The sequence below is a fragment of the Protomyctophum parallelum genome (genome assembly GCF_964188405.1).
Source record: "Protomyctophum parallelum genome assembly, chromosome: 6".
In the NCBI taxonomy this organism is placed as follows: Eukaryota; Metazoa; Chordata; class Actinopteri; order Myctophiformes; family Myctophidae; genus Protomyctophum; species Protomyctophum parallelum.
Genome location: NC_139701.1, coordinates 16,466,036 through 16,489,746, shown reverse-complemented (window position 1 = coordinate 16,489,746; position 23,711 = coordinate 16,466,036). Strand labels below are relative to the sequence as shown.

Here is a 23,711-nt window from a genome sequence, read left to right as displayed (position 1 = left end):
ATGTTTTGTTTCTTTTCCAAAGAATTATCTAAAGATTTGGACTTTGTTCTTTAACGTATATTTAACGTTCTTATGTATCACACGTTCATATTGAAATAGTGTGTAGGTTGCATTTTTAGCAGAAATAAATAGTATCTGAACAGTCACAAGGATGTTTGATTTTGTATTAAATGTATTTATTGATTCCACAAATAGACAGCAACCAAATCAAATTACATTTGTATGGGCAAGGGAAACCATCAAACAATGCATAAAGAGAAAAACAACTTTTGTATGATTAAATATCTGTATCCGTTTTGATTCAACAGGAACCATGTGGCTGGTACTCCTCCTTTTTACACTGCCATATCTGACTCACAGCATGCTCTGTCCCAGTAGCTGCAGGTGTACGCCAGCTGGTGCTGTCCTGTGTGTTGGCTCCAGCATCACAGATGTACCCAAACCAATGGATGTCCACACATACCTATTGCTTCTCAACTCCACAAGCATGAACGTCATAAATGAGGAGAGTCTAGCAAACCTGGATCTCATGTTGCGTTTTGGCCTAATCCACAGCCACCTGCACACAATCCACCCTCAAGCCTTCCATGTTGCTTCACAGCTCAAGTCTGTCAAGCTGTCCTCCAATGATCTCTCCAGCCTTCCAGCTCGGGTGTTCAGCCCATTAGTCATACTGGAGCAGCTCCATTTAGATGGGAACCAATTAGAGACCATTTCACCAGTGATGTTTGAAGGAATTGAGGGTTTGTTGGATCTGGACCTCAACAGCAACAAAATCGTTAGCCTGGCCTCAGATGTTTTCAACAGTCTGACTAACCTCACTTTCTTGAACCTTGGAAGAAATTTCCTGAGGACACTGCCGCCCACCATTTTTCACACCTTGACTCGTCTTAAGAAACTCATGCTCTACCACAACCAGCTGGAGGTGCTGGAAACTAGGGCTTTTAATGAACTTGCCAACCTTGAGGAACTCAAAATCCACAATAATCACATCACCAGCCTTCCACCAGAGCAGTTTTGGTCCCTGGGGAATCTCAAGGTCCTCACTCTGTCCTCCAACCAGCTTACCAGCGTCCCAGAAAAGAGTTTTTACAACATGCCCAAGCTAAATAAGCTCACCCTTTACCAAAACCCATTATTATCTCTCCCAGATGAGCTGATGGGTTACATGCCTGACATGGAAGAATTCTATCTGTTTTTCACCAACCTCACCACTGTTCCTGGCAATCTGTTTGCAAACATGACGGGGCTGTTGAGGCTCAACTTCCATCTCAATGACAAGCTGAGAGAATTGCCTTTAGGCCTGTTCTGTTGCCTTCCAAGACTTGATAAGCTCTCCCTGAAGTCCAATGACCTCCAGAACCTACATCCAGACCTGTTCTCCAAATTGACCACATTGCGAACATTGTTATTGCAAGACAATAAGCTCCAGTCTCTTAATGAAAACACCTTCAAGGACCTGAGAGGATTGTCTACCCTGGACCTGAAGCGCAACAATCTCAGGAATCTTCCAGGGAACATTTTCTCTTCAAATGTAGGACTGCAGGCTCTTACACTGAGTGTCAACCCGTGGGACTGTACCTGCAGCATCAGAGGTATTGCAGCATGGATAAGACACAATCAAAGGGTCGTTCAGGATAAAGATAATGTGCTATGTCATAGTCCAATTTACCACATACTCCGCACACTTGGATCTCTTAATGATGAGGAAATTCTTACATGTGATTTTGAAATGACCTACTTTCCTTCAAGATATCACACGTCGAGACACACTGATCCACCACCTACCACCCCTTCAGTTTCCACACTGAAAAAAGCAACAACAGCTGAATATGTTTCAGCCACTAAACCAATATTGCCAACCACCTCAACAACGCCACCAACCACAAGGTCAGTGGTCACCAAAGCAATGCCATCAACATCTACGTCTCTCGGGAATCTACATACCGGTACTACTGTTCCGGAGTTGCTTATCCCTGATGATACTGAGATCATTACTGACAAGTATCCCACTCACTACTTGTCCCATCCCTTCCATGACAAACTGGTGTTTGAGCAGGGACCTGCATATGTACATAATAACCGTCACCGGGGCTGGGTGTATGTGTGGACTCTGCCTTCAGATGAAGCCTTGACTGGGTTTCTCATGGTTTGCCATGTCCTTTTGTTAGCATTAGGCGTATTTCTCATTCTTGCATCCACATATGCCGTGTATCGCCTTGACAAGGCCATACGAGTGCTTGGTGCACAGAGTGCACAAGCACAAAGGAAACCCATGTTGATATCTGGCCGGATGCAGAAAAGTCAAGATGAACTGTAAACTGCAATATTATGTACAGTAGTCTATGCTTTACAATACAATATTTCCTGGTTGTTTCATTTTTATTTTGTATTATATTGCAAAGAAATTTGAATTGTGCATAGAGTAGAAGTAGATTTTTGAATCAACCTTATACAGTATGTAGCATATTACTATATGCTACAGTATAACTACAGTATTTGCTTCCCTCTAGGGTTCATTCATAGTCTGGATTTTCGGTGGTGAGGTGACCCCCGAACTACAACATGATGTCACGAGCCGCGGTGAAGAGCAAACCTCACCTCACCAATCCAGACTATGAATGAGCCTTAAGTCTTCAACTGCAAGAAGAGTTGCACCGTGAAGCTGCCAGAAATGGTGCAAGAAATGTAATGTATTGATATAACATTTATGATATAGTCTAATTCCTAAATAGTTTTCCATTGTACAATAACGTTCTTAACTGTATTCTACTGTACATGCAAACATTCTGTAGAATAATTAAAGCGTCAGTATATAACTTAATTATTTTTATGAATAAAATATAATGTTGTATGTATCTGTATGGTAGAGTATGTTAATGCAATAACTTATACAATTGAGGTGGTTGTATTTTTGGTCTCCCTGCTCTTCTATTGAGACATTTAGATCGTGTCAAAGGTCATGTCTCACCTATAGACACATGAGAGTTAATTTATCCCCTGAGCAAGCAGGCAGGCTCCATTAGCTCAATGGTAAAAATGTCAGGAGTTGCAGCAAAACCGAGTTCAAATCCGGGGCAGAAGAGGAAAGTTAAGTTAAGTTAAGTTAGCAGTTTAAGTGAACTGAAAAAACCTAATACAGCATAACAGTAAAAGCCTGATTAACTCAGTACTTCCCAAAATAGCCATATATCTGCTATTTTAGGCATATTTGTCGGTGTGTATAGCCTATGTTCAGACATTCAGTAAGTGTATCTATCTTAGTAGTGTCCAGTCAGTAGTGTAGGCTATAGTGTTATTGTTTATCTTTAAATGTTTCGATGAATTGAATACACAGGACCCCAATGGAAACATCAAGCCAGGCTTTCTTGGGTAATAATTTTAGCATCCTTAATGTGAAAGGGGAGGTGACAAACTGACATATTGAGCCTATGACACACATGCCCCCTAGTATCCCCCTATACCAAAAGTATTATATGCAGAATGCCCATTTCACAGGTTGTATGTGTTACACACTTCAATGAATGAGTCCATATCAGTGTGGTTTGATTTTATGACCGTTTTACTGGACATCAAGGAACTGCAACAAGACAGTTAAACACACAAAATGAGTGAGACACATGTTGTCCAGCTTATATGCACAATCACCATATACAGGATGTACTGGTTTCCTCATTGCCTGACTGGCAGAAACATGCTGACTCACTGGACATAACAAAATAATACATAATAACACATTCAGTTTAAACAAAATAACAAAAAGACATGACACCAAATAGTTCTGTTTCCACAATAGCATATTACTATCACAGTGAGTTGGAATTATTATCAATAACATCAGACAGACAGTATAGTAGCTTGGGGCCTCCTGCAGTCACTATCACAGAGTTAGCATTAGCTGCTAGCTATTAGCTAAGCTGCTAAGCTGCTAAGCAAAACCTGACTACAGACAGTACTCTAAAACATTGTGGAGACACACGGCTACCTTTTCCCACTATCACATATCCCCTGTTCAGCTACTTTATACAGTATGTCTAAATTAACCCACTCTCTTATATCTCACCTGCAACAAGACAGTTAAACACACAAAATGAGTGAGACACATGTTGTCCAGCTTATATGCACAATCACCATATACAGGATGTACTGGTTTCCTCATTGCCTGACTGGCAGAAACATGCTGACTCACTGGAGTATATTGCCCCCTTGTGGCTTAGAGGAGCAATCGCTCTGTTTTGTTATTGGCAGGGCAGAAACACAGTGACTATTTGTATTTGAGACTATTAAACATTACATAGAACAATGACAAAATGAAATACACTTATGCATGAACTTGTATCTTTTTAAGTATTTGACTTGTAATGTCATTAACTGCATTAGTAGAATTCTTGAGTAGAATATGAATTATAATTAAATAAACAACCAAAAAATAGGGGGTGGCTTTGGCTTATCCTACACTCTCCCCTCCAAAATGAAATGGCGTCCCGACATTACGATCATCAGTCCACCTGTTGTATTTATGCCTTGCATCTAGGAGGAGTATAACCAAGTAGGAGTCAGAAACAGTCCAAGAACTTGAAGATGCATTACTGTCCATTTCAGTAAACCATATGACATGTAGCTCCTCTTAATGCCTTATGTTTGCAGAAGGTGTCATTGTGCACAATGACATTCCACTGCCACTTCCATCACGAGAATGGGTATATCTGCATCATCTCTGAGTAAAGTACTTTTACATACTGTAGCGAAAACTTCCTATGTAATTCAACATGCAGTAGACTGTAGTCATAGTGGGTCACTTCATTATCAACACAAAAAAAAACTTTCTTATCCTAACTAAAATCACTTAATCCTCAAATCTCAGTACTTAATATCTGTGTTAAATCAATCTATTCAATCATGTGACACCGTGGGCATCCCTAACCTATGATAAGTAAACATTAACTTTTGTTTTCTCTGTCTCAAAGGATATCGGTTCTCTCGGACAGGTGATTGGTCAAGGTCATCATCGTCTTGGTCACTGGCACTGCATGCAGACTCGGCAGACTGATGATCTGATGACCTCTCAGGGCTTTGTGTATCATTCTCTTCTTCCTGTCTGTCCAGCTGGTACTCTGCATCATCCTCTCCATCCAGGTCCTCCTCTTCTGCTGCTCCAGCCTCTGGATAGACATCTGGCTGCTGATGCTCTGTATGCAGATGCTGTTCCACCTGTTCTCTGTCGTCTGCTTTCCATCCGATGATTCCTCTCCATTCTTCCTCATCCTCTGAACTGTGTTCTTGTTCTGGGTTCTCTTGTCCCTGTGAGTTGCTTTTCTTTTTTTCCTTCTTTTTTTCTGTACAGGGGTCCACATTCTCCACTGGCAGGAATTCACATGGCAGCAAAAGGTTCCTATGCATGACTCGAATACGGCCCTTTCCATTCTCTGGCTTGAGCTCATACACTGGACTGTCTTGCTGTTTTCTCTGTGTCACAATGTGTACTTGATCTTCCCAATATGACCTCAGTTTTCCTGGCCCGCCTCTTTCAGAAAGCTTTCGGATAAGCACTCTGCATCCAGGATACAACTCTGCACCATAGGCTTTCCTGTCATACAGAGCTTTCCCTCTTCTGCCCTCTTTGTAGGCTGTGGCTGAGGCCAGCTTGTAAGCATCATCCATTCGAGCTCTCCATTTTTCAGCATAGCCTCTGGGTGATGAGCTTTGGTCTTTTGCCGTGAGGCCAAACATCAGATCAATAGGGAGCCTGGGATTCCGTCCAAACAAGAGAAAGTAGGGTGCATACCCAGTGGCCTCGCTGCGGGTACAATTATAAGCGTGGACCACTTTGGCCAGGGATGCTTTCCAATCTGTTTTGGCTGTCTCTGGGAGGTTTCTGAGCATGGCCAGCAGTGTCCTATTGAATCTTTCGACCTGGCCATTTCCCTGTGGGTGATATGGTGTGGTTCTGGACCCCTTTACTCCACTGTATTCTCCCAGCTTGGCAAACAGTTTATTCTCAAACTCCTTACCCATGTCATGGTGGAGCCTCGTACAAAATCCAAATTTCAACATAAAATCACCATAGATCTTGCCTGCAGCTGTTTTGGCAGATTTGTCCTTGCAGGGGTAGGCCTGGGCAAACCGTGTGAAGTGGTCCATCACAACAAGGATATACTCAAACCCTCCTTTACATTTCTCCAGATGTAAGAAATCAATGGAGACAAGCTCGAATGGATATGTGGTAGTTATGTTGACGAGGGGAGCTCTGGTTGGCCTGTTTGGACGTTTGTTCTTCAGACAGCTGCACACCTGTGTTATTTGATGCTCTACGTCTCTCTGCATGTGAGGCCAGTAGAAACGGTCTCGGACGAGTGTCAGGACCCTCTCTACCCCTAGGTGGCCCATGTCTTCATGTAATTCTTTATACATCAGCCCATGGAACTTCTTAGGCAGGAGAAGCTGTGACCGGCTGGCCGTCTTTCTGTACAATAAACCATCATCATTAATGTGCAGTTTCTGTTTTTCTCTTACCAGGGCAGAAATGTCTTTGTTACTGGCTTGTTTTCCACCTTTCGGCCAGTGATTTGAGATGACATACTTCCGCACTTCTCCAATTACAGGATCCTCCTCTTGTGCCTGTTTCAGAGATGTTTTTGTGAGCTCCAACCCTGACATCCTCACTTCCTCATTCTCTTCTGCTAACACTGTTGAGATGGTCAGAGGACACAGCCAGGGCTCACTTTCATGCATCTGAATGGCCAGAGCCTGGGTCACGCTGCTTATGACCTCTGGTGCCACTGCCTGTGTGCATGTCTGCATGTACTGTTCCATATCCAATGGCATGCGTGAGAGACCATCAGCATCCCTGTTGGCTCGGCCTGGTCGGTATTTAATGGAGAACTGGAAGTCGGCGAGTTCAGCTACCCACCTGTGGGTGGTGGCATTCAACTTGGCTGTAGTGAGCACGTATGTGAGTGGGTTGTTGTCAGTGTAGGCTATAAATGGTGGAGAATAGTAAAGATAGTCCCTGAACCTCTCACATATGGCCCACTTAAGGGCCAGGAACTCCAGCTTGCCTGAATGAAGGTGGTAGTTTTTCTCAGGGGCAGTTAGAGTCCTGGACCCGTATGCGATCACAACCAGTTTTCCCTGATGCCTCTGGTAAATCACGGCCCCCAGCCCCTCTTGTGATGCATCGCAGTGTAGGATAAATGGCTGCTCGTAGTCAGGATATCCTAAAACTGGTGGCTGGGAGAGAAAGTCAATTAGCTGACAGAGTACCTTTTGATGTTCAGCTGACCACTGAATGGGGTGAGACGATGGCAACTGGCCCCCTTTGCTTGTTCTTTTGTCTGATTTTCTTCGTTTTTGTTTCTCTTTCACTGCCTTTTCTGTGGAGAGGAGGTCATACAGAGGCTTTGCGATACGTGAGAAGTTTGCTATGTAGTTTCTATAGTATGAAATAAATCCTAATAGTTTTCTCACTTCTCCAATGGTGGTGGGAGTTCTCTGTTTTAAAGACTGGACTGGGGCAATGTCTGCAGGGTCCATCGTATGACCATCTTCGGTAACCATCCTCCCCAGGAATCTCACCTGATTTTTGAAGAGCTCACATTTTCTTGATGTCAATTTCACTCCATGGCTCTGGTAACGCTGCAGGACTTTTCTCAGGTCATTTAAGTGGTTTTCGAATGTCTGAGAGTGAATCAAGTTGTCATCCAAGTAAGGCAGGCATATCTCATCACGCAGTCCCACCAGGCACTCTTCCATTGACCTCTGGAACTCTGCAGGAGCTGATGATAATCCAAAGGGAATTCTCACCCACTCGTAGAGTCCCCATGGTGTAATAAATGCAGTGAGAGGGCGGCTTGACTCCTCCATGAAACCCTGGTGATAGGCCTTTCCTTGGTCAAGGACCGAAAACCAGGCGCTTCCCTTTAAGGTGTTGAGCATGTCTTGTATGCGTGGTATTGGATGACGGTCAGGGATTGACTTCTTATTTAGCTCCCTGTAGTCACAACACAGGCGGAGATTCCCATCCTTTTTTCGCACACATACAATGGGACTGGAATAGGGAGATTTTGACTTAGCTATCCACCCCCTGTTTAACAGGTCTTCAAGATACTCTTTCACCTCTTTATGGAGTGGTTTTGGTACTGAGATATAGGTTCGCCTTACCGGTATGGGGTCATTGAGACGAATCTGGAGCTGTAGTGAGGGTATGGTCCCCACATCATAGTCATCACGAGAGAATGCATTTCTCTCTTCCCTCAGTAGCTGTCTCACTTCCTGTTGTTGTTCTAGGGGAAGGTGATCAAGGGGGACAGGAGGGTCCCAGACGTCATCACTGCCTGCGCTTTTCCTGTTTTCCGTTTCCGTCCTCTGTTCTCCTGTCAATGTTTGGTTAGTGGTGAGTATCATTGTTTGAGTCTGGATTATTTCGACTGGTCTTGTGTCAGCTGGGTACACAGTTTTGATCATCTGAGTTTGCCCGAGTACAGTTCTTGGTGGCAATAAGATGTCATGTGCTGTGTTATTCGTGACAGGGATGGTGATGCGGGACCAGGGACCTCGCTGTAGACTCACTACACTCTCCTTGAACTCCAACCCCTCTGGCAACTGGAGATGGACATCTGGCTCGACCAGGACATCCTGGCAATCAGGGAGTGGACCTGCTCTCACACTACACTTAATAGCTTTTGTTTGACCAGCTGGAATAGTTGTGAGCTCTCTCCCTGCTTTCACTGTGCCTTCTCCTAGTCTGTCTTCTCCACTCTTCATCACTTTTACAAAAACTTCAGCTTTCTTACAATCAAAGGAGAATGCTGTGCTGACTGCCTCTGTTACCACATGTGGTGGTTCTATGCCTCTCTCCAACAGATATTCAATCACGTTGAACCCAATGATTGGCTCCTCCGCCACCCCATCTTCCTGAGCTACTAAAACTGGCACTAAAAGCTCTAACTGTGTGGCCTCTTCTGTAGGTAACTTGAACTTGATTTCAACCCACCCAGAGAAAGGGATTGATGTCTGGTTTACTGCCCTCCCATCTAACGTACCAGGCCCCAGGATCTCCGATATACTCCTAACTGTGGTATGGGGCATATTTTGTTGTCTCCATTTCTCATTCATGAGACATACCTGTGACCCAGTGTCCCACAACGCTCTGGTCTTCACTCCATCCAACTGGCAAGTGATGGTGTATTTCTTTCCAATCAGGTTAAGTAACTTTGCTCTTCGTTTTGGGGAGAGGAGACTGACACAGACGACTTCATTTCTCTTGTCTTGTGTGTTAGCTGCCAATTTTGCCTCTAGATGTTGAATGCTGTCGGTGATTAGCTTGTAGACATCTTTTGGGTGCTGACTCTGGCTAGATTCTGTAACTGAGGGGGATGGGAGGGGTGTTACAGTGTTAGATGACATATGGACCTGCTCTGACCTGTCTGTGGGCTTGTTCCGGATCCTACATCCTCTGGACAAGTGGCCACTATGTCCACATTTGAAACAATGGTCACACTCTTCCCCTCTGTTCTTGTCCTGACAGTCTCTGCAGCCCCGTTTCCTAATGGGACGGTGCTGGGGGGACGGCCTGTGTGACTCTTGCATGGCACCCTTTATTTCAGCGACTTCCTCTTTTAATTGTTTGATGATCTGATGGAGCTCTGATTCTTTGTGAGTCACTGTTGGTTGTGCTCTAGCCATTTTGTCTTTGGTAGGTATGAAGGATGACTGTTCACGCCCACCCACTGCTCCAACTGACGCTTCTTGTACTGGTTGCACTTCAGCTCTTACTTCCCTCACTTTAGCTTCTCTGCTGCTCTTTCTGAATTTTTGCTGTCTCTCCGACTCCAGGCTGGCGGCTTCATTGGTTTTAGCAATCAGAACATCATCAGTCACTGTGGGATCATCAAGGCAGCTTTTGATCTGATATTTGACATTATCATTAACTAACCCTGTACCCACAGCTCTCTGGAACTTCTTCTGTATCAATGCAGGACTGTACTGTTCATCATCGCCTGGTTCTCTTGATGCAGCCAGGAGTCTCTCTTTGAGCTCAATTGCCCTGAATAAGAAGTTCTGTGGGGACTCGTTCTGCTCTTGAGTGATATTTATCAGCCTGTGATAGAGATCTGTGGAGCTATCCTCTTTGTAGTGGCCCTTTAGAATTGTACGGAGCTGGGGAAGGGTGAGGTCTGTTTTGAGCTCTAGCATATCACGGAGGCTTAGACCTGGGCTAATGGCTCTGACCACGGCCTCAATAATTTCAGCCTCACAGTGATTTCTTTTCCGTCCCATTTCAATTTGATGGGTCAAATTAGAATATGACAACTTGTCTTTCTGACCCTTTTCCCCAATTTGGCCATTAATTCTAAATTCCCTGCGTATAGTTACCTCAGGTGGCTGTATTGTTGACGAGGTAGTTAGCGGACTGGGCCCCTGGCTGGGATAGTTCATTCTGTTTGTCAGCCTCGCCATTTCCTCCTCCAATCTTTTTGTAGAGGCCTGGAAGCTGAGCTGCAGGTCTGCATATTGTCCTCGTAGACTGGCCAATGCTGCAGCGTCTTGACTGGCCTTTTCCCCTTCACGCTGTGCTTGGTCATCTCTCTGTGTTTTGTCTTCAGCACATGCTATTAAACGGTCCAAGAATGCATGTGCCACTTCCTCATCTTCAATTTCGATGATTCCATCGACTGCTTCACTTATTGTTCTGATCAGCGTGTGCTTTTTGGTCGCTTTCTCAGCTGGGATCTTACTTGACACACACACCTCTTGTAGCTGCTCGAACTTCAACTTCACCAGGATCTCACTCAGACGATCGTGCAGTTGTTCCAGCTCCATGGTCTGTCGTGTGTTGAGTCTGTGATCCCTCACTGCGTCTCAGTAGCACCGCTGATCCCACCACTGCCACCAATTTTTGTTACACACTTCAATGAATGAGTCCATATCAGTGTGGTTTGATTTTATGACCGTTTTACTGGACATCAAGGAACTGCAACAAGACAGTTAAACACACAAAATGAGTGAGACACATGTTGTCCAGCTTATATGCACAATCACCATATACAGGATGTACTGGTTTCCTCATTGCCTGACTGGCAGAAACATGCTGACTCACTGGACATAACAAAATAATACATAATAACACATTCAGTTTAAACAAAATAACAAAAAGACATGACACCAAATAGTTCTGTTTCCACAATAGCATATTACTATCACAGTGAGTTGGAATTATTATCAATAACATCAGACAGACAGTATAGTAGCTTGGGGCCTCCTGCAGTCACTATCACAGAGTTAGCATTAGCTGCTAGCTATTAGCTAAGCTGCTAAGCTGCTAAGCAAAACCTGACTACAGACAGTACTCTAAAACATTGTGGAGACACACGGCTACCTTTTCCCACTATCACATATCCCCTGTTCAGCTACTTTATACAGTATGTCTAAATTAACCCACTCTCTTATATCTCACCTGCAACAAGACAGTTAAACACACAAAATGAGTGAGACACATGTTGTCCAGCTTATATGCACAATCACCATATACAGGATGTACTGGTTTCCTCATTGCCTGACTGGCAGAAACATGCTGACTCACTGGAGTATATTGCCCCCTTGTGGCTTAGAGGAGCAATCGCTCTGTTTTGTTATTGGCAGGGCAGAAACACAGTGACTATTTGTATTTGAGACTATTAAACATTACATAGAACAATGACAAAATGAAATACACTTATGCATGAACTTGTATCTTTTTAAGTATTTGACTTGTAATGTCATTAACTGCATTAGTAGAATTCTTGAGTAGAATATGAATTATAATTAAATAAACAACCAAAAAATAGGGGGTGGCTTTGGCTTATCCTACATATGTATAAACATTTCTTGAAAATAGACACATTTTCAATTTACTACCTCTACAGGAGTTCTATGAGGTCTATTTTGATCTAACCATATTCTATCTATTGTTTCATCGTCCATGTTTCACCAACTTTTAGTTTTTGTGTAAATTAATGCCCCAAAAGAAGCAAAAATAATCGACCGAAGCTCATATCACAACAAGCTGTGAGCTTGTAAATACTCTATCTTTGTTATTTTATGGATTTTATAGCAAAGCAAAGATAGACTATTTCCAAAGATAGACTATTTACAAGCTCACAGCTTCTCGATGAGCTTCGGTCGATTATCTTTGCTTCTTTTATGGATTTTATGAATATTTAACCAATATTTAACCAACAATCATGTTGTGCTATCCCTCATTCTCCAATGACCGTTTACCATGCAGAAACCATATCACTTTAAGGTTGTGCGGTGTAGAAATGAATTGTTTAACTGAAGTTTAAGGGTTCAGATGAATGCTCTGGTTTTTGCTGTGTCTATATCGCCCTCTGCTGTCCTTTGAGTAAGGTCTGAAAGATGGAAGTTAGTCATACTTCACTTCATACTTCGCTGAGATGTGTGTGCACCATGTCCTTTCCCAGCATTAATCATGACCCACAATGGTCTGATAGAGGAATTAGATGACCCTCCATCTTCAACAATCTTCAAAACAGGATGCCAAAGTTCAGGAATATGTAGGCCTGCTATGATTTGGGTCGATTCAGGGCCTCTGTATTTTCACATTCTCCATGACAATGACAATGACGTGCACATACTGTTGGAATTTCACTTCTTGGAGATTAACGTTGTTTAGATAATTCAAAGAAGAAATTATAAAGTGCTTTATGCAATCGTAAATAACAGAAACAACAAAGCCATAAAATAGTGTCAGTTCAACAAAGATGACTTAAAAGTTAATTTAGCAAAAGAGAAAAGGAAAAATATAAGGCTTACATAAAAGCCAGTCCAAAAGAGTGGATTTTAGGTACTCGTTTATCTCAGATTATCTCACATGAGCTGTTCGGGAAGAATGTTCCATAGTTTAGGGGCCCTGACAGTAAAAGCTTAATCCCATTTTGACATTAATTGTATCGAGGATGATAGAAGACATTTTAATGCAGATCCAGGGCTCTTAAAGAATTCAAACAAAAGATCAGAAGATCAGGTTATATATTTTATACACTGTAAGATCTCGAGTTTTACTGTACAGGCCTGTGTTACGCACGCACGCACGAACACACACACACACACACACACACACACACACACACACACAGACACACACACACACACACACACACACACACACACACACACACACACACACACACACACACACACACACACACACACACACACACACACACACACACACACACACATTATTTCATTGTGGGTTTCGTTTTGTACTTTTCTTGCTATCTATTTCATTTTCATTCTCTTCTGCACATACGCCTGGGCTGGGTGTGTGGAGGTCATCTGTGGCAAGTTAGTTTCTTTGTTCTATACTTTTTTTACTTGTTTTTCTCGTGGTCTGAGGGTTGTTGGTGATCCTCAGAAGCAGGACGCTTGATTTTGTGTTCAACGTGAACTGCCTCTTTTACCTAGCTGCCCTTACCTCGGGTTGAGTAGGGTGTAATTAAAAAATCACACTTGTGTGAAGTGAGGGGCGGTCTTATCACCATATATATCACATTCCATGCACAGCCAATCAGATCATCACTATGTGGGACACACAAACACACAAAGCTGGGCATCAGAAGTACTGGCGCCCCTCAATAATAGATTTTGGGAAATTAATTTTTCCGGCTGATGGGCATATCTCTGACATCACGTTCAGTCGACTCATAACCATATAAGTTCCCAATGCAGCTACGCCCAAATATGGAGAATCATTCAGCTCCACATAAGGGCACAAAAGGTTCCATGTCCATATATGGCATGCACTAAATGACCTGGTGACCTCTGATGATGACGCATCAATGTTGTCAGTTACAGGGAGGTCAAGAAAAGGGAGTTAGAATCTCAAGAAGTGTACCAGATTTCCTGATTAAGTAATGTGTACTGCTCACTGATACATACTGTACATACATGAGCTTAATGGAAGGTTGGATAAAGTAAGAGAATGGAATAAGGGTAATGGTGGGATAGGAATAGATCAGTTCTCAACCTTTTTGTTTTAGTTCTGGACCCATCGCATATTTCAATTAAATCGGTTAAATCGGTTTCTTCCACACCACACCTATTAATTCAACTATCTTCTTACATTTCATGGATTTATGAAATATATCTGGGCATGCTATGCGACCCTCACACCTACGTCACACCACCACTGATATGCTCATATTATGTGCCTTTATGCAAGGATGGCAAGTGGTCAGCGCGTTTTTCATCATTTATCATCTGACAGCATAACAATGACAAAGTTCATCTTATAGTAAAATAAATAAACTTTCAAAGCGGTTTTGACTGAGCCTCGAGCTCAGCCTGGCAATGAGCACCATACATTTCATGAAGAGTGATTAGACTGTTAAGCAAACAGCACACAAAAGAGGATGCATTGGTGAACAGATCCCAAGTTCATCACTATGACAACGGGTGATTAAGCCCTTCCAGTACGCTGGGCTCACACAACGGTGGGCACCAATGACAACACACACACACGTGCTGTAAAATACTGAGAGTTAATTGTACTCTGATGGATCCTAACTGGTCCATGTTAACACTCTCTGAGTTCACTTCACACTCAGGGGCTTTACAGTGTGCGCGCACACGCACACGCACACGCACACGCACACACACACACACACACACACACACACACACACACACACACACACACACACACACACACACACACACAGGGGAGAGGACAAGAGAGGGTGTTACAAGAAGGAAGAATGGAGTGAGTTTCTGGAAACAGGAAATAACTACTGTAAGTATAGTTTAGAACTTTAACTTTAATGTGAACCTGTTATCAGAAGTCTTTTTCACGCCCTTTTTAACCTGACATCAATCCAGTGCTCTTTGCTCTGTGATTGATTGTCCTCATGAGAACAGTAAAGTAATAATATGACTTATTAGAGTAATATAATGCTGAGTTGTCTGGTGCATTAAAAGGGCTGCATTTGCCCTTTGAATAAACTCCAAAACTGTGGAGTGGAAAAACAATGTCATAGAGGCATACATTAAGTAACCACAACTGAAATACAGTACATTTTAGCAGGGGTAAATGCTTCCTGTCATAGGAGAACATCCGTCAGTTACACAACTGGGAGGCAGAAAGGTTGAGAAATAACCGATTGTGTATTGTGACATACAGTAAAGGATTTCATGCCACTGTGACGGTGGGTTGTGTCTTGTAGACGACCATTCGGGCGATGAAAACAAAATGTCATGAAGCGGGACTGGCAGTGAAACTTTGCCACTGCTTATTCTCTACTCTAGTCTACAGCAGGGGTCTTCAACAGGCGGTCCGGGACCCCTAGGGGGGTCGTCATAGTTACCGCATAGTTAGGCGCCAAATCTTTGTGTGATAGGACTTTTTTTTTTTTTTACATTTAGCACTTGAACCCTATAGCATCCCTATTCTGAGGGGAACATTAGCCAAACATTGCAGATCTTTAGCATATTATTTTTTCCCCCTTTTTTACAAAAAGGTTTGATGTAGTGGGAATGCAGAACGACTATTGAGGGTGTAATTATTAACATGAATCCAACACTACACATTGATATAGTGCTGTCAAATACGTCTACGAAGCAATCTATGAAAACACATGTAGTGGGGGTCCCTGCTTCATCTCTCTCTCAGCTAAGTGGTCATTGGCCCCTGGTCTACAGTATCTTTACAGGATTATCTGTTAAGCAAGATGTTTGTCCATGAAGTCAGGGTTTTGGGTGCCGGAGGCTGCATGTGCGACATAATATACGTTTAACTCCACCCTCGCTATCTCATTTCTGGTGAAGCAGGGTTTGTTGCCGGACATTCTTCATGTGGAACACATGGATTTACTTACAAAGCAACACTGGAATGTTAATAGGAACAGCACAATAACGGTTCAACCTTTCTTTAACTGATTTAATGAAGAACATACAGTGGTGCACCATTTCAGCACCGTGGGGAATTGCAATCAATTTGATTATTTATTTTATGGGGTCGAATTTTTCCCATTCCAACAACTATCATGATGAAGTTTGTGCACTGCAACTACCCAATATTCTTGCATTCAACAATCTCACCATAGCTTTTTCATTTTGGTCGTTTATGTTTTGGGTGGATCTGCAACATGCAATCCCCAGACCTTAAATCTGGGGGGTGGCCAAATAAATAGCAGGACCAGCTTTATAACATCCAGAAATTGCCCAGTGCCTTGGCTAGAGTATAACTCTGATATGGCTGATATGAATCCTTAAACCAAACGAACAAAAAAACGAAATCTAACTTGGACCCTGCAGTCCCTTAAACCTGGAAAAGCTGGTCCTTTCTCGCAGCATCACTTTTGCGGGACTGTGATAATTGAATTGTATAAGATGGTAAAAACACACATAACACTTCACACACACCAAGTTGGTCCAAAGCGTGTATGTGTAAGTGTAAGTAGTCCAACGCATGTAGTATCTGACAAAACAAACACAGTCCATGAACAGGGTAACACAAAAGGGTGGGGTGTCTCCCTCACGCACGCACGCACGCACACACACACACACACACACACACACACACACACACACACACACACACACACACACACACACACACACACACACACACACACACACACACACACACACACACACACACACACACACACACACACACACACACACACACACACACACACACACACACACACACACACACCATTTCCCAAAAATGCATGCAAGCATATGTCCACATTGCAAGCACGCGAGAGGCGGTGAGAAGCAGAGGGGGCAGAGGGGCAGACAGACGGAATTCTAAACAGTCTGCTACAGTACTAGAGTTTTGATTGAGGAGGACCATCAGATTAAGGGGGAAAAACACTGATGAGGATAATAGAGTGATGACGAAGAGCAGAAAAATGTGAGGATGTGAGGTTTCAGAGAGGACTGGAAGCTCTGATCATAGCCTCTATGAAGGTGAAGAGAAGAGGAGGGGAGTTTCACCAGAGGATAAAAGATAACTCACTCCACAGCAACTCGCTTTCTCGTTCACTCAGCACTGGCTACAAGAAGTAAGGTAAGTTCTGCAAAACATCATGTGGATCTAGTTATGCAGGATTTGATGTGACCCATTGTGAGCTCGTAGAGTGAGAATTTATGGCGCCTGGCGAGCAACTTAGGTTTTTGTTGATCTTAAGGAATTTCATCATGTAAAGAAATAAGAGACAGAAATAACACATCGAAGAAGCAATATATATATATATATAAGTAAAACAATCAAACATAAGTTGAAAAGTTGCATTGTAAAGAATTTTGTATTTTCATAGTGTGCTTTGGTCTGAATACTAACATTACTTAAACTAAATACGGTCCACTGTTATGCAGTCTGTACATGAAAGGAAATACAGGACTTGCTTGAAGCCTAAAGATACAGTAGTTAAAAAGCGGGAAAAAGTTTAAAGTATATAAAGTTAAATGTTGAAAACAAACCCTCTCAGTTTAGGGCATCGGTTGCTAAGCCCTCAACCTCCCTTCCTCAGTTCCATCTTGTCATGAGAGGCAAAGTGCTGATCCGTCATTATGGAAACGGAAAGGGGGAAAATCACTGCAATTAATGGTGTACTGGAAATGCTTTAGCCATTACACTGTACAGTGTACCATAGAACATTCCAGCCATGCAGGCCCAGTCCACAGCAGACAGTGGTTTTGGTTTGACTGGGACATTTTACACCGGGTGGGTGGGGGGAGGAGGGGGGGGGGGGGGGGGGGGGAGCATGCTTTGGCTTATGAAATCCACATTGGTGAGGGCTCACCCAAAGGCAGTATACACAGTCCTCCAGATGTGGAGGTTATATAGTAACCTCCACTGATTCAGACAGCCACAGAGCTGGGAATGGAGTGTGTCACTTTTGGGAGAACTTAGCTCCTCGGAAATTCTAGAATTCCCAATTCCTGACAGCGCTTATCTCTGCGGTTGTTTACTTTCAAATCACATGTACAGTCAGAGAAGCAGTGTTGACACAGTCCTTCCTTAACGGACATACAGGAAAGATTGGAGATACTGTAGCAAAATAACAATAACCTTTCTTCTTGGACTTGTTGTTGTTGTTGTTAAAGGACATCATGAAATGTGTTACAATATTGAAATGACACATTGTACATAATTTTAATAATAAGCATCATCATCTTTGATGTATAACAAAACAAAAAGTAATCCAAAATTGAGCTCAATGGAAGGCCAAAGTAACCTCTTTAGAATTCTCCATAAGACAGATCTGTCTGCACCTTAAAGCACCCCAGTCAACGAGGAAATAACTTGAGCCTGCCAACAAGACTTTAATGCCCAAGCAGGATTTGAATGCAGAGCTCACCAGAAGCATCATTACATTGGCGAGGCTTTGTGTACGTTTCTGTCACCTGTGCCATTACTAACACAGCTACAGCCCAAGCATGCGCGGAGAGACTAGTGTGTCTAGCTGATGTAGCTATTCCACAGAATCAGTTCACTTGTTGGGTACGGAGCCCCATGTCCATGATGAAAGACTAAAAGAGGACATATCACAGAGCTCTTTTATAGGAATCTGTTTTTTAGCTTATAGCTAAAAATCACACCTGTGTGAACTGAGCGGTGTAACTTTACGTACTGTACTACTGTGCCATCCCAGGTCACATAGCGCTACTGCAGCTGTCTGTGCTGAAATGGACAGACAGACAGACAGGCAGGCAGGCAGGCAGGCAGGCAGGCAGGCAGGCAGGCAGGCAGGCAGACAGGCAGACAGACAGACAGACAGACAGACAGACAGACAGTGTTGGAGCTGTTAGGCACAGTTCAAAAATAGAGTAAATCATTTGCATTGTGGTTAATTGTCAAGAGTAGTGTGTGATTTTAGAAGACCCTTGGTGTGTTCATAACAGCGCTGGGTGGTGTGTGAAGTAATCCTCTGTCTGTGTAAAGAAGCAGGCCCGGTAGAACATGATGCCACATAGGCAGTATCATGTGACAGGTTTACATAGTTACTTTACTGTATAAGAAATGACAAAGCTTTGACAATGTTGTACAACACTTCCAGCAACAGGTAACAAATTGGACTATGTCAAATAATGTAATTCTATATTTCTGGGTAAATATAGAGGTTCCTATTTAATTAATGCTTAAGACACTTATAGGTTCTGTTGGCCATTTCAGCTACCTTCTGTCTCACTGTCACTGCAGTGAGATATGGCATGGCAAAAAGCAAATGCAGATACAGTGAGGATGTTACTTTTAACCAACTGTTCCCTTTGGGAGAGGAAAAACAACCACACCATATTCCTTTCTTTTCCGATGCAGAAAACAAAGGAACATTGTGCATCCATTCTGAGATAATAATGCAGCAGCACAATGAAAACAATGCAAATAGCTACTGTAGCGCATCACTCACAAACACGCACACATTCTTCAACATGTGTGTTTGGGTGCAGCAGTGAAATCCAGCATCGCCCATGAATGGCGCGTTCCACAGAAAGGGGAATTACAATGATGTTTATATGTGGGTTGTTTTGTATATTTACCTGACATTTTTGTTTTTGAGGGGCACTATCCCCTCTTTCGAAATTACATCATATGGCAGCCAAGTATATGGACTTATAATGTTTGTTTAGAGCACTTAAAAAGGCAGCCAAAGTCTACATGTACTTTTAATTCGTTTTACAGCCGTAAACGTCATGTGACATCATGTGGTTATAATATAAATACCAAAGGAGTGAGATGCCGCTCACTTCACAAAAGTGTGATTCTTGTTTGTTTGTTTGTTTTGCTAATTGTGAGTTATACAGGATGATCTCAACACTAATATAAAACAAATTAAACAATATAACAATATTGAGTTTAAAATGCTTTGTGGGTTATTGTGTGTATGTGTATATGTATATTAATCATCTGCATGGCTTTGTATTTTATTTAGTTTATGAAATGTCTCACAAAACAGCTTGTGAGGAATATCAGGTTACAACAGAGGTTTCTAAATATAGTGTGACTTTTTATGGCATACTGTCACCCGGACCCAACGTGAATACTCCACATAGCAAGTTTTAAAGGATACTATTTCAAGTCATGGGAGACACACTACTGTACCACATCATGTACAGCAGAACATAGCACTGGTATTCCTTTATGTGACTGAAAAGCTAATTCAACTTTTTTCTCCTCTCTCTCAGGGAAATAATGGAACTGCCAAACAGCCTTCACCTGCTCCTGCTTCTCTGTTCCCTCAATGCTGTTGTTTTGGCTTGTCCTAATGGATGCCAATGCAATGAGAACAAAATCCGTTGCAATGACATATCAGAGTTCCCCACAGCTCTGCCCTCTTCCACCAACAGCCTTTATATCTCCAAGGGCAATATCTATTCATTTAAACCAGAGGATTTCACAGATTTTGCCAATGCGCTTTCACTCTTTGTGGTTAAAGATGGTGTACTGAGGGAGGTACGCCCAGGCACATTTGACTCAACTCCTAACCTGGGCGCGTTGGCGTTCACTGGCACTGAACTGCAAGATCTTCCTGGGGCCTTGTTCCAGAACCTTGCGAGGTTGGAGTATCTGACTCTAAGCAGCAATCAGCTCCTGGTGCTCCGGCCTGGCTGGTTCTCCTCTCTGTCTGCTCTGAAAACCCTGGACCTTAGCAAAAACCTCTTTACATCTGTACCTGTGGAAACGTTTCGACCGCTCTCTGAGCTGCAGTCTCTCATGTTGGCAGGGAACAACATCAGCCAGCTCGCCGGGGACACCTTTAAAGGCCTTTCCCACCTGAAGACCTTACGTCTCAACAAAAACTCACTCCAGCAGATCCCTGCTGGTGCTTTTGATGAGTTGGTCAACCTGGAAGAGGTGTCCTTGCAAGACAACCTGATCTCTTACCTCCACCCTGACATGTTCTCTAAAACTCAGAAACTTCAGAAGCTCTTCATATCCCATAACAGGCTCACAGCTCTTCCACAGGGACTCTTCCTAAACCTGCCTGGACTATCCCAAATCTCCCTTTATGAAAACCAGCTGGAGAGTCTCTCCCCGGGGGTGTTTGGGCCCATGCCCATCGAACAACTATGGCTGTATGACAACAGGCTGAGCCGGCTGGAGGATGACACCTTCAGGAACCTGACAAAAGTGAATCTGCTGGTGCTAAGCCGCAACCAGATCAGCTACGTGTCTCCCTGGGCTTTCAGAGGTATGGAGAAATTGAGTGAGGTGTCCCTGCACACCAACCTGCTCACAAAGCTGGAGGCCGGCACCTTCCGAGGTTTACCCAGCCTGGTCAACATCTCCCTGGAGCACAACCTCATCCATACCCTCCCATTGGGCTTCCTCCAGGGCGTCAGCCAATTGGGCCAGATTGACCTGCGGAACAACTCCCTTTCCAGTCTGCCTCGGGCGATCCTGGATGAGCTCAATGTGACAAGGGAGGTTCTCCTGCATCAGAACCCTTGGAGGTGTGACCGGGACATCCTGCCGCTGAGGGACTGGCTGAGACAGCACCCCTCCAAAGCCAACCACAGCCTGGTGGTGTGCGACACGCCCCTTGATCTGAACGGTGGCGAGATCACCGCTCTGACAGACGAGGATCTGCCACCTCTCAGCTCTACTGACGAGCCTACGGTGATCCCGACGGATAAGAGGAGGAAACCCAGCACACCTCCCCCCAAGAGGAGCACCGTCTCCCCTGCCGTTGAGGCCACGCCTACCGCAGAAAAGGGGGAGGACACCAGCAGTGGACACGGGGAAGAAGGGGCCGTGTCCAGGAACACTCAGATCATCATCATTGCGGTGGTGTGCACCGCCATTATCAGCAGCATCATCATTGGCCTTGTGTGTTGGCGGAAGAACAAGCAAGAAAGCCGCAATCTGGGCCGCAGAAGCAAGAACTCTGTATTGTAGACCAGACCACCCAAGTAGGCTACAGCTCAGCTAACAGTGAACTTTTAAAACCAACATCTCTCTGATTACTGTGGCTAAGGATCATTAGTGCTGTGGCCTGTTGGAGACGAGAAGGACCATAAAATGCATATTTTTTTAGAACCTAAATGGCCATGATTTTTAATAACACAAGTGCCTGGCGGATCGGTTCAGCATGACCAATAATTACACAGCTCAAGAAAACAGATTTGCTTCTGATTAGCATTTAATGTCTAGATCTAAATAATCCATAACAGACATTGGATGAACTGTAATATCATTCACTTGGATATAATCTCAATCGCTTTTAGTCTGGATTTCCATTTATATGATGTGTCGGGACACTGTACCTGAATAAGACTGCTTTCATATACTGTCCAACAGGTCTCACATTTTTACAACCACTTTTCCTTAACATTAGAACTGGAAAAAGAGAAAGGAAAAAATAAATCTTTGGATTTATGGAACAAGCTGATTGATATGGTTCTACATATGGAACTACTAATTTTATTTTCCCTTTCCAATGAACCATGATGTAATGCAGGCAATGGTTTTAATATTTAACAAAAATATTCCATGCTTTGAATAAAAGCTCAACATTTTATCAGTCTGAAATCATTTCTGAAATCAACAGATGTGTGTTCATTTATGTCTTGAAATTAAAATGATTCTAAACTTAGATAATTACTTTAAATACCTAAATTGGAAGAGTTACCCGATTGAAATTATGAAATAATGCTGTAACAGCTGTATTATCACATATGGACAGTAATGTGGAGTAACTCTTTTGTTTTTGTAATGATAGTTTATAGCTATAAAGTATTCTCTGATAATTATGGTAAGTAGCACAAAACATAGAATCAGGGTAATGCTACATGGATATTACAAGGAAAGACTGTATAGAAAATACATTAATTTCATCCACATTTTATATACACCATTATACAGATATGAGTAATTGCTTCGTTCAAACACATTCAGTGTGTTTACATCTCAATGGGTCATGCTGAGGATGAGGGAAGCCTCACATGACAGCCTGATATTATAACTGGACCTTTCCGCGAGGAGGATCCTGGTACTACTCTAATGCATTTTACAATGTCAGAATGGTTTATAGCATACATAAAGTGAAGGAATGTACTGTAGTAGGCCACACACCCATCTCAGTTATCTCTACATGTCTATATCTACACTCTAATAGAGCAGTTGTTTTTAAAGTGAGGGCCATGGTCAATGGTCACCAGGGGTCCACCAGAGGGGCAAGGCAAGGGGGGGGGGGTGATTGTGCATTTAATGTTTAATGTCATAATGTATTAGGGTGGCATGGAAATGTTTTGGAATCCACAATGAAAGTCCACAAATTTCATTTAAAAACACCAAATGCTTCAGAGACACGATACTATACATGCTCAATTTGCACTCTTGCAACTGTATTTTGTTAGTAAACTGGCGGTGATGTAATTTTCTGTGTTATGATCTAGCCATTGTCCGCTCTGTTTAGTTATTCTTTATCAAACTAAAAACTAGAAGCACATTAGAACTAGACAGACCGGCCTACTGTACAATTTGTGAAATAAACGAGGTAACAGCCAACAGAAATTATATTATTTGAACTTATACTCTCTAAAATGCTGGTTCCCAAAAACTGCTCTAAAACACATGGACCATATATTTTTTAATTTCATTCCTCCAGGGATCACAGGAAATACTCAATAAGCACAACATACAGTACTACTACAATGTGAAACATTGGTTTCACAATTTCTGGTCTCAGAAATCACCA

The 23,711-nt window shown here is 42.9% G+C and overlaps 2 protein-coding genes across 3 annotated transcripts; both read left to right on the top strand.

Annotated features, from left to right (window-relative positions):
- The first annotated feature begins 312 nt into the window (after positions 1-312).
- LOC310860507 (uncharacterized protein) lies at positions 313-2,790 on the top strand. The gene has a single exon (XM_083767458.1). The coding sequence runs from the start codon at positions 314-316 to the stop codon at positions 2,318-2,320; it is 2,007 nt and encodes a 668-aa protein (XP_083623584.1). The 5' UTR covers position 313; the 3' UTR covers positions 2,321-2,790.
- A 13,995-nt stretch (positions 2,791-16,785) lies between these two features.
- On the top strand, positions 16,786-22,530 carry LOC310859749 (uncharacterized protein). Of its 2 annotated transcripts, none has more exons than XM_083766452.1 (2): positions 16,786-17,072; positions 20,197-22,530. In XM_083766452.1, exons 1-2 carry the CDS (start codon positions 16,972-16,974, stop codon positions 21,908-21,910), a joined length of 1,815 nt encoding a protein of 604 aa, XP_083622578.1. In that variant the 5' UTR covers positions 16,786-16,971; the 3' UTR covers positions 21,911-22,530. The 2 variants fall into 2 exon arrangements, with proteins under 2 accessions (XP_083622578.1, XP_083622579.1); XM_083766453.1 differs by having other exon boundaries at positions 16,786-17,077.
- The last annotated feature ends 1,181 nt before the right edge of the window (positions 22,531-23,711 follow it).

Coding starts and splice junctions, on each gene's coding strand:
- LOC310860507 (XM_083767458.1), top strand. CDS start 314: ATGTGGCTGGTACTCCTCCTTTTTACACTGCCATATCTGACTCACAGC.
- LOC310859749 (XM_083766452.1), top strand. CDS start 16,972: ATGAAGGTGAAGAGAAGAGGAGGGGAGTTTCACCAGAGGATAAAAGAT. Junction 17,073..20,196: donor CTCAGCACTGGCTACAAGAA/GTAAGGTAAGTT, acceptor CCTCTCTCTCAG/GGAAATAATGGAACTGCCAA.